General features: G+C 35.5%; 1 protein-coding gene across 1 annotated transcript; it reads right to left on the bottom strand.

Annotated features, from left to right (window-relative positions):
- Positions 1-952: 952 nt before the first annotated feature.
- LOC126791852 (uncharacterized) lies at positions 953-7,054 on the bottom strand. Its single transcript, XM_050518379.1, has 16 exons — positions 6,883-7,054; positions 6,366-6,433; positions 6,056-6,211; positions 5,481-5,648; positions 5,010-5,160; positions 4,689-4,768; positions 4,280-4,552; positions 4,049-4,192; positions 3,619-3,753; positions 3,264-3,362; positions 2,744-2,800; positions 2,462-2,666; positions 2,045-2,163; positions 1,766-1,834; positions 1,470-1,568; positions 953-1,387 (listed from the first exon to the last, which is right to left on the bottom strand). The coding sequence occupies exons 1-16, from the start codon at positions 6,992-6,994 to the stop codon at positions 1,148-1,150; spliced, it is 2,175 nt and encodes a 724-aa protein (XP_050374336.1). The 5' UTR covers positions 6,995-7,054; the 3' UTR covers positions 953-1,147.
- Between the last annotated feature and the right edge of the window lie 5,240 nt (positions 7,055-12,294).

Here is a 12,294-nt window from a genome sequence, read left to right as displayed (position 1 = left end):
TTATCTCAATTCATAGTTGTGCAACAATATTACGATTCTAAATAAAGTTTATTTGTTTGTCATGACTCGCGAGTGATCAAACTTATTATATATATGAACAACTATATCTAGCTTATTCGTTAATTTAAAGATATATAATAATAATTTTAAAAAGATGATATGTATTTACATTTGACTTTTGTTGTCCAAGAAATCAAGGTATAAATGTTAGGTATTCTTAACAGCATATGACAATATGTTTATCCTTTCGTAATTCATAATCTTCTTCTTACTGCCAGTACGCCACCATTTTAAATCATTTAATCAGAGAATATAGCAGCACAAGGTGATTAGCCAGCTCTGATTCAAGTTTCTTAAACAAAGCCTCATGAATGAATGACACCTTCCTACTTTCTTAGTTCTTACTCGTGAAATAGACGTCCCACAATAATTGTTATATATAAAACGACAGCAAAATTATAAATAATGCTTCTTATTTAAACCAATGTCCTGGATTTTCAGAGCCATACACGACGATTCCAGCTTATAGTGGGGGCTTTCCAGAGCTGGTATCATTGTACTGTGTTTTCAGTACCAAGATTTTGTTGAACTAGAAAGGCGGTGGCGGTAGAGTCAGGTAGATGACCTAAAGTACGAAGATATTATACTATAACAAATCCATGAAACGACGACGTCGCTTGATGCAACTTTCATGGCTGCTGGTTGCCAATACAGAGGTCCTTGGAATAACAGAACCAACCATACAGGAAGAAACAAAAGATAAAGGACAACAGAGAGGTCCAAAGTACTGAAACAGAAGACACAAATCGAACTTTTTGGAAATAATTTTCGGTGGACTTTCTTTAATCTTTACAAGATAGGATGCATATCCATGGAATCCTTCTTTTTCTTGACAAGAAAGCTACAAAAACGACATCAGGACAATAGAGAGCAGGGATTGAAAATGGGGATATGAAAGAAGGGAAAGCGATCAAAGCTTACAGACAATTGTGGGGGTTGATTCTTTACTCATTGCAGTTACATTTGGGGAAAAGAATACATAGAACGAAATATTGCCTCAAAAATTGGTGTTACAAGTTCTATACTACATGATTGCCTGTGGAGGTAACGAGTGTTCAAAATTGGCAGGATTGTTGAGAAGGGAATTTCAAGATCTCTTGACAACGGCTGTTGCGAAACAAGGATGATGATTGAACTCGAATGATACCTTTAGTGAGGGGTCACGGGCTCCGGCTCGGGAGATTATGTTTAAGGCAATGCTATTGTGCTCGGCTACTTGCTCTAGCCTCCGCAGTTCAGCAGATTTTTCTGGATTGTTGGAAAAACTGCTCTTCACCTCCTTCACAATCTTCTGAGCATCTTTAAAGTGATCATACCTAACTAGGTTCTGTGAAAAGGAAGAGTTAACAGTAAGCCTACCGAAAAACCACCAGAAAACAATGCAAGGTTGTCGCACAACAATGACTAACCAATAGACGAGTATGAGTAGTGGAATCCTTAAACAAGGGGTATGAAACTTGATCAGGAATGCAAGCCTTTTGTAGGAGCTCGAAGTGCTGACTAAATCTCTGCCAGAAAGGAAAAATGGCAGTGTCATCCAAAATATTATTGACCAATAAGTTCTCTAATCTATTAAAGTCAAACCAGATAACAGAGGTGTACTCTTTTTGCATCCCATATTCCCATATTTACATTAGAGAATAGTACTGTAATTTACCAAGTTCACTCCAACAACTCAATGTAAAGGAAAATATTAATGATATACCTCATGCTCAGTATTGAAAGGGCTTGGATGTTGTACCATCATATGTTCATTCCTCAGAGCAGCAAGCATCTGAAAAAATTGGATTCATTTAACTGTGAGTTCAATAATGAAGCAAAACATATATGTTAGGAAAGGAGTAGCTGATAATGTGAACCATACAACTTCGTTACCCACACATGAGATCCAAATCCTCAAAAATAAACTCCTAACCCCATCTCATTATGATTGGTGTCATGAAGGTAGTGACACTTCTAAATTGATTAACTAAAGCAAAATTACCATCGCAAGTCCTTCTGCAATGCATATTTGGCATTGAAGAAACAAGATTGCAGGTGGAATCCGAATATCCCTTGCCACATCTTTACCAGAATCTCTTTTTTTCTTTCCCTTTCGTCTACCTGATCAACAGAAGTACGTATGCATCAGATGGTGTATAGTCTCAGTAAACATCTGTACAGAGCCCTACACTAGATTCATCTCTCCAACCAAAAAAAGCACAGAATATGATATACTTTTAACTTAATAATGTGTTACATATAATCTGCTCACTTAAAAAAATATGTATATAGAGGAATTCCAATAGTTACAATGGAAAAATGACAGCAGCCTGTGCCCATGCAGTTGAATGTATGACTAAACTTCAATAACCCCAAAACTTGTTTAATTGAATTAAGTTACGGAATGTAGCATAATTACCACTGTCATTGCTCGCCACCATTTTAAGAGACTTTTTCTCTAACACCTTGATCAGGACAACATAGATGTACCAATATACCATGCAATATTCACTTTGTGAATATAGCTCCAATTCAAAACCTAAAATGAGAAATCGAGCAGCAATCCAGTACGTTTGCTCCTCCACCCAAACAAGGATGTGTTGGACTACATTCATGCACGCATTCTGTCAAAACCCAATTGTGCTTAATGATTCAGCAAGAACTTTAATGTATACATTATAACAGTCTTAGAGCAACATACCTCATCATTTGAAGAATTTGTGTTTTCCCCCAACTCGTTTCTAAAGGCCATCTCTAGCTATAAGTTCACATAGAAAAGATGTAAGCATATTAACCAACAACACCGATAAACCAGTACACCACTCAAGTCAAAAGTTTAACTAAATTCAAAATATGTGATTTTAAGGCAGCAATGTAATAGTCCCTATAAGTAGGGCTGGTTGGAGTTACAAATCGTCCTCCTAGTGAGCAACACCATTATTGACAGACAGTGCAAGAGAACAGCAAACTATTAATTAGATATATCACTCTGAGGATTGCATCGTGTACAATGTCAGTTTGCTAAGTATATGCAGAAATCCATTTCACTTCAACAACACAATGCCCATGTAGAAGGTAGCTTATTCATTAATCTCATTAGACTTTATTGCTTCATAAGATGTTCACTTCAGATACAGTCATTCAGAGGTCATTTGAGGGTTGAGAAAGTAGAAAAAAGAAAAGAAATATCTCTATATTTAAAGATATGTTACATGCAGTACCTGTATGTAAACAACACGCCAATCCTGTAAAATCTTTCCAAGCTTACGCCTTTGCCATGCACTATTTGTACATAAAATTTTCAGCAAATTGATTACTAACTGCAAACGAATTGATTCAAATGTTAGATGAAGCACCCAGAGATATGTCTAATACATTAATAAATAGCTTAATATCATACAATAGCATTAGTTCATAAATTCATATCCCTTGATGCCCATTAGGAAAAAACATCAAATATTTACCAAATATTCAGTAGCAAAAAAGGAATCAGAATCAAACTATGATCAGTTGATCACCCCCAGAGTAAAAAATGAACAGAAAAACACATAATTCAAAAGTAATAATTGGCTTCACCTGTACTAGGTGAACAATTGATTCATGTTTTTGCATATCATGGTTCCTTAAAGAATGAGGTACAGCAGCAGCTCTGGTAATAACACCGAATATTGGATCCCGGCCATAAAGTTTCCCATCTTCAACCAGCAGACGCTGCCATTTTTCAAGGTCAATAATTGAGAAAAATAACGGAACTGTAGAGATTGACCACCATGTAAAATACAATTTGAGCCGCAAAAATGAAAAGAGAAACTGCTTCTCACAATGGGAAGTGTTGCTGCATTCTAGATACTGGAATAGGTGTGAAAACCAGGGGACTCAAGTTTTTTTTAAGATTGGTACAGATAAATGTGCGAAAATCTATGTTACCAAAAAAAATCCTAGAGCCATCATAACAGATACCCGATATACAATAAACAGAAACAAATGAAACGATTGAATACCCAACCTGAAGATGAGCTCTTGCTACTAAATCAGGCAATGATTTTTGGAATTCAACAACAAAGTGCAGAACACTTTCTAAAGATGGCTCCAACAGGTAGGAACATATGACATCCAGATCGTGAAGAAGTTTCATAAAATATTCTATAGTCTGGCATCACAAATGTTGCAAAAGAAACGAGTTAGTACAATGGAAGTAAATCACTAGCACTATCAGTAGCAACTACAGAATACTTGCCTTTTTCCAACTAAGAATTTTTATTGTGCGTGGTGGTGTCGGAGCTGATAATCTAGAGTTTAAACTAGCATCAAATCCAATCGCTTGACAACCAGAAGCAGTGGTTTTATCTTCTATACTCCCTTCACGAGTTCCAAGAGACCTAGATCTAAGGAACTCCGATGAGTTGAGCATTATTTGTAATTCTGATATGCAGGAGGCTATATGCTTTCTCGCCAACTCCAAACCTCTCCCTTGAGGACGTCTCATGCAAGTAATAACGTGATAAAAATACTGCAAAATAAAGACAGCACCTTTATCTAACTTAAACAAGTTGGGGTTTACAATTTACATATCTTTAAGTGCATTCACACATGCTTACAGATGATGCAGATGCATTTAAAATATATATAAAAGCACAGGGTAAGACCTTACGAAAACGTAAGCGGCATAACAAAGCTTTGCAGTAGGCTTCCTCCAATTCAAGATTAGTTTGCAGTGACACAAAGTCTGCAAAAAATAACATAGCTGGTATATGACACAAGTACCATTTGGTAAAATGTCTAAACTTACATGCAGTCTGAAAAGGTTGCAACAGCTATGGTGGGTAAAAAGTATATGGTAGGAAACAAAAAGAGGCAATCACTACAATAAACTAAAACTAATAAGGAATACAAATAGCAGTAAGAGCATATAACATGAAGTATTTTCTTGACAAAGATAATAGTATACGATTGTGAACAGATTGTACCTTCTAACACTGTTCTTTTTGAGGATGGTGCTTTACAAGCACGTAATTGGCGATTAACTGTTTCTTCAACAGCATTTAGCATTGATAAGCACTTATCATCTCCATCCGCATGCAAAGCCAGACCATATGACATTGTAAAGAGGTCTTCTTCCTGGGAATGACAGGAGCATAATTAAAATAGATATAAGACCTTTCTTTCACTTTTCAGGAAGATACTAAAACAAAAATGACTACATTATAATTGTAATTAGTACAAGTTTGCATGCAGACCAAAGTGCATTGGTAACCGTTCAGTTACTGCGATACGCTAATTAATCATGTGTAACCTACTGTCCACATTAATTTCTTTTCTATGATTCAATCCCAGGAGCTATAAAAATTGATTACTAGGACAACATCGACAATAAACAACTTCAGATCACTGGAAACACTGAAATGGTATAGGGGAAAAGAGCTGTTGGAGTACTTTACTTCATGAGTGCGTGCATCTGAGACAACTGAAATGACCGTCTTGCAGGTTACTCTTACAACTTTGCAATAAGAATGTAGTAATGCATCTGAAGATGTCCTATCAGGCCTCAGAAGATAGATGCAAGAGAAGACAGTTTGTGCCAATGAATGACCCTTGTGCCATGTCGCCTGCCATATAAGTGATTAGTTATATAACAAAGGCAACAGGATAGACTGTGAAACAAACACAATAACTTGTGACTATTCTACTTTACTGATTTCAGACATACAAAGAACTTCAATTAAATGATGAAACACAAACAAAAAGTTGAAAATCTACAAGAAAAGGCAAAGATAAATTCATAGCAGATGTTACTGCAAAAAGAGTCCCAACAAAGAATAGTCATGCAGGAGTGACTAAAAGCCAGGACTTAATGATTTTATTAGCTTTGATTAATATCGAGAATTTTTGCCTTATTCAAGAGGGTTCTACCATGTACTCTTTACATTTCATCTGTGTGAAAAAATTAAGCTCACTGCATCACAAAAATATGAAAGGGAGTACTTTGGATGCCATCAGAGACGTAATGCCATACCTCACACGCTAGAAGATGGTCCATAATATCAATAGTGCACTGAACATCTACTGTTCTATCAGAGCTAATAGGAACTGGAGCTGCACCATCCTCAATAGCTTCATCAACAGAGTAGTATTTACAAACTATACCAGAATCCATCTTCGGGTCCATAATCTAACAATTACGAGTACCACAAGAAGACATTGTAAAGTCCACAGCATTAATGGCAGAGAGGAGATCATGATCCAACTCTGAATAAACTATTTAGTTTAAAGATAAGTCAATGTCGACCCATACTATTTAAAAGGAAATGAAGACAATGTCTTACCTCCAAAGCAGACATTGCGGCAAAGAGATTGAAATTATCTCCATGAATAAGCATACCATCTTGAAGATCTGTAATGAAATGTCATAAATAACAGAGACAAATGCGAAATGAGCGCTCGACATAATAGTCTCGAATTGCAAATAAGTTCCAAAACCATAACAACTTCTTATACAATGTTTTCGATACCGAATCATAACACTCATTGAGTCATTTCTACCAATCTGAGCTATCATCAAACTAAGCTATGAAGATTTACACATTCTACATCGATTTCAGCTCAAGCTTTAAGTCACCTAAACACTCCACGATTCATAACCACACGAAATGCTAGCGTTTTCAAATTCCAAACATGCGAGTAAGCTACTAGTTTCAGCGTTTCAGCTTAGAAATTCGAAGTCGATAGCTATTATACATAAACAAGCTAGGGATTCATCTCCGAAACCAAAACAGAGCAGAGCAGAGGAGAATCTCCAGATTCTTCTGAGCTTAGGAGCGAAAGGAGAAGAGGTATACGGACCTTTACACGCGGCGTCGAGGAGCGGCGACACGTCGGCCCAGACGGAGTGATCGCCGGAGGGAATGGAGGAGCGTTCCGGTAAGGGGAGGTCCACGGTAGCTTCGTCGGCCATCGGCGGTGGTCTCGCCTCCTCTCTCTTCCTTGTTCTTCTTCTGGTTTTAGAGAGAGAGAGAGAGAGTAGTGGGGGTTTTGGTTTGCTTTGGCCACTTAAGCAACAGCGGCGGGTGGTCAATCAGTAAGGAGGAGAGAGAGACTTTGGTGACGTGAAATGAAAGGAGGATTTAACCGTCTATTTCTTATTTTTCTTTGTTTTATTTTTTGTTTCTTTATTAAAATCATATCTACGTAGAGTCATTTTAATTGCACCTCATGTTTTTACTATTTGTAAAAAAATTCTCCCCGAAATTTCTGATTTTACCCTTTTATTTTTATGTGCGCCTCCTATCTATTTTAGTATAATATTTCTTTCTAATTTAACAAATTTTTCCATTTGAAAATTCAAAATCTATGTACAATCACCAAAATAAATTTGCATTTGTTTATAACTCATCGAAATATTATTATTTTGAGAACACCTTTATATTATATGGGCTTTCTAAATTATATTTTTAAATCTATAACTAAAAATATACATTGATGGAGAAATAATTAACCGAAGAAGCATAATATATACATTGATTGAACGTAAATTATAACTAAATTTCTAAATAAATAATCTTCCCATTTGTCAGATCGGTAAGAAATCACGATGATGAAATAGAATGAAGGTGTAGATAAAAATAAAAAAGGGCAAAAATGAAAAAAAAAATTGGGAAAAAAATCAACATAGGTACAAATAGCAAGTGGGGAGGAATCACACGTCTACATATCTATAGCTTAATTGATCGTTTTCATACAATGAGAAATGTTGTCGATGCTGAGGGCATATATTGATAATAAATTTATGAATGTGACATTCGACAGGTAGTAATTTGAGAGTTTTCCACTACCTTAGGTTTTGCTAATTTTAGAATCGTGTATCATGAAATCTTACTTTTTATAATCAATGGTCGATCACATAATCTTTTCAAATACATAGTGATAGCAACGATATATTAAGGTGCAAAAATGATTTGCATAGCATAGAAAATTGGTATATCTAATATATAGTAGAGAAAAATCTCTAAATGGTACCTGAATTATGCCTCAATGTACATTTTGGTACCTTGACTTTTAAACTACCCAAATGACACTTAAACTGATGTTATGTTAGCCATTATGGTACTTATGTCTGATTTACCGTTTAAAATAAGAGTAAAATTGTCAAACACATTTTTTGATTGATTAAACTATAAATTCTTATTTTTCTAAAATTACTTAAATTAAAAAAATGGAAAATTAGATAACAAAAACTTGTTCTTGGTTTTTGGCGAAGGCTCATTTTATATTGTTTATATCCTTTTTTCTGATATTTTCTATAAAGAATTGGTGATGGGTGCATTATTATTATTATTTCAAGCATCAAGTTATCAACATATATAAACCATCTCGCATACTATCTGTCATTAACTGAATAAGAGAGAAACATATGTTTGACGATTTTACTCTCATTTTTAATAGTAAATCAGAAGGATGTACTATAATGGTTGATGAAGCATTAGTTTAGGTACCATTTGGATAGTTATAAAAGTCCAAGTACCAAAATATGCATTGAGGTATAATTCAGATACTATTTGAGGATTTTTCCCTATATAGTATCTATTATCTAATGCATAGTAACGATTATGATACGGTCATACCCTTGTTACTGTTTACTTTGCGGTAGATCTCTTTTTTGTTTGCTAGTAGGACAGGTGCTACTGAGGAAGAACGAAAAGACTAAACAAACCATGGGATGTGGTGTAGTGGTTTCTGACTGCGACAACTTTTTGACCAAGGTTTAAATGTGGCATTGAAGGGGCCGCCACCGTGCAGCCGAGGAGGAGGCCGCCGCCCGTGCAGCCGATGCAGCAGCGCGTGACGCTGCTAGAACATCCCTCGTCACTGCCGTCAGTAGTTTCGCTGCTACGGCGGCAGCCGTGAGGAGTGCCGGGGCTGCTCTATCGAGGGTTTGGAAAGAGGTGAGAACCACTGATCATTACTATCTACTGCTGGTTGAGTGGGTATATTATTATATCCAGTCCAATGTCCCTCTCGATCCAACGATACAGGCATATTTCAATCTGCTGCTGTCTCTTACTGTCGGATGTGCGGTAATATCATGGTGTAATCCGCTTGTTATAAGAGAACTCAAAGGAATGGGGTTTCCTATCTCGGTTTCGGGCGCAGCCGAGATAACTGCTATGGCGGTCAATGCTGCATTTCTTGCATGCTTATTGAGTCATAAGGTGTCGCATGGAGGCTTTATTGCTATGGCAATGAGCGCAGGACGAGCGGTCTTTGGTTACTTTGTTAAGATTCTCAAGAGGGCTGCGGTGGCTGCTTACTCTTAGACTAGAGTTTAAGGATATGAGAGCTTAGGATCGATAGGATGACTCTTTTTGTAATGACTTTATGCGGTTATGCACTCTTCCAATAGGATTACTCTTTTGTAATGACTTTTTTTAATTTTGATACATTCCGGATGGAAATGTTCAAGAGTTTTGGATGATCCCCGGCTCACCAACTAAAGCCATAACCGCCCGTCCCTCCCAGTTCCTTCACTATAATGCTGAAACTATTGCGCAATTTTTTTTAGGGCATATGATGATAACCTCAGCCCTCAGCCATCCCTTCTTCCTTTTTCTTTAATACACTCTTTTATTTATAAAAAATCAAAACAAAATAACTACAAGCAAACAACAGACACTATCATATGTGGTGTACAATAGTTTCATCATTCATTTTTTTATTTAAAAAATGAAAGTTCCGTGGATGTAATGTTAATCATCTGAAATGATGTTACAACAAGGCTTGTGTAAAGGTATATATGCCCCATAAATTGATAATGAAATTATGTCTATGGTAATGACACCCTTCACCATCTATAGACACAAGGATTTTTTTATTTGTTATATGAACACTATGCATCTTTGTTGATACTACATCAGCTTCAAATGATTCCACATAGTGATGGTTCAATGAGAAAACCAAGAATAATTTCTCACCATCCTCGGATGGAGAAGCTAAAGATGGTTGGATGATCCCCCAATCCTCAATAAAAACCCTAACGGTCAATCCCTCCGGTTCCTTTACCACAATGATAAAACTATTGTGCAAACTCTTTCAGGACTTGTGATGATAGACTTTTACAAGGCCTCTTTTCTTCGAAAACTGTACTTAAAGTTGTGGCAAAATAATTCATCTTGTTAGTCCAGGTTGCTTTAGATATAGTTCTTATTGTGTAATGACGTCTTAAAGAAAAATAAAAGACCACAACAACTTTTTGTTGTGTCATCACCATGCCCCGAGCATCTCAACAAAGAGATTACTTATGCCATGGATAAGTTTGATTTCAAGAATACACATGTGAAACAATGTGCGAAACAAATTAGCACTTCATTTGCTTAAAAATCGAATGAAGCTTTCCACTTAGAGCAAATACACCAATAACTTGATTGGCTGATTAATTGGATGGGAATTGAAAAAAGGGAGAATGCAATGATTTATTGAGGATTGGGGGATCATCCAACCATCTTTAGAAATTCACCCTAATTGGGGATAGCAATTTTGATTTGTGTGTGTTCCTCGTTATTCGCACATGTGTTAAAATAAGATTGGCTAGTAGTAATATTTTATGAATGAATTGTTCAATTTTAATATTTAAAGAGGTATTGGTAGTCAAATTGGTTTTATTGGTGCATTGTGTAAAAATGCAATTGCTAATTTTTAGATGAATAGTAGATTTGTAGTACCAATTTGTTCAATCAATTGTCATTGCCTTTAGTTCATGGCTCATCATCTAATGTGGTGGCATTTGTCTTGGATCACAATCTTCTTGAGTTTTGCTTCCCTGATTTTGTTATTCAATCAAGTCATGCATTTATCCATTGGCACCCAAGGTTTATATCATGTATTACTGGCCACATATATGCCTTAATTTGTGCTCCACTATCAAGTGATTATATATATGACCCAACACGATTAGCATTCAAAAACAACAAGATCAAGAGTAATTGCAACTTTACAAGCTAGCTAATAATTTCCATTATGAAATAATTAGTTAGACTGCAGGGGTGGACTCACGTGGGGGCAGCTGAGCCCACTCAGTTTTTAACTTTTGAAATTTTTTTGTTTAACTTTTACCCTTAATGTAAAAATATGCATTCTAATGTGTATGTATATGTATATTGTTATAGGTTATTATTCTTATTGGGTGTGTATCAATCAACAATTCTCTTTTCATACTTCTTCTATTTCTAAACCAATAATTAGTTTTGATAATTCTAGTCTATGTTGGTATTAGGGATTTTAGCTTTAGTTTTTGTTGTATTTTGTTTTCTTCATTGAAAAATTAATCTCTTCTTACTGATTAAGAATTGAAACTAAATGATAGAGCGTTAATTAAAACGTCTATAATAAACCCTGTAAAATGTCATCGTTAGTATATAATAAGCATGAATCGTTTTTTACGGAGAATTGAAGGGAACTCTAAACTTTTAGTGTTAACAAATAATGGGGGGTTTGAGATCGATTATTCACTACTAAAATAAAATCTAAATTACTATTTACATGATCGACTTCTCTTTAACAAATTTAAATTAAATTTACCATTACACCACATAATTATAAGCTCGAACCTATCATGCATTCCAATTCGACCAATTACATACTTTGTAGACACCAATACAATTAGAGCTTTAGGGGATCATCTAATCATGCAAGATTTCAATTAACATTTAGATTGACTTAGGGCCTAATCTAAATTTGCATGCAATCAAATTCAATAACACTTAGAACAGAAATCAAACAAGATTACATTTAAGCATCAAATCTTTGTTGGAGACAAGTTTCATGTATGATGTCACCCACCATGGTTTCACATGCAAATTTCCAGAATTTTTACCACTTTTAATCAACACAAACCAAACATACTTAGGGCATGATTCGATTTGTGTCAATATGGTTGATGAATCTAGTACTCAAACACAATATTAGGGACTGCATCCAAGTACTAAATTCATATGCACATATCTGAAAATTATCTAAAAGTATGAGAACACAACAATAGAAATACAAACTCAATAATTATAGGAAACCATCAATTCGGCAAAGAACCAAAAATTCAATAAAACAATTTGAAAATTTTGATTCTCAATATAAAACAATAATCTCACACAAGCATCACACTACAATCTTCATAGACAAAGTATTGTAGAAAATCAAAAACTAACCAAGCCATGGAGATGAGTTGCGAGAATTACACGTAGTAGGAACCTTGGAGGTGTGTCTTCA

The sequence above is a fragment of the Argentina anserina genome, chromosome 1, assembly GCF_933775445.1.
Source record: "Argentina anserina chromosome 1, drPotAnse1.1, whole genome shotgun sequence".
Lineage (NCBI taxonomy): Eukaryota > Viridiplantae > Streptophyta > Magnoliopsida > Rosales > Rosaceae > Argentina > Argentina anserina.
The sequence above is the reverse complement of the archived record's forward strand: the minus strand, read 5'-3'. Positions and strand labels throughout refer to the sequence as shown.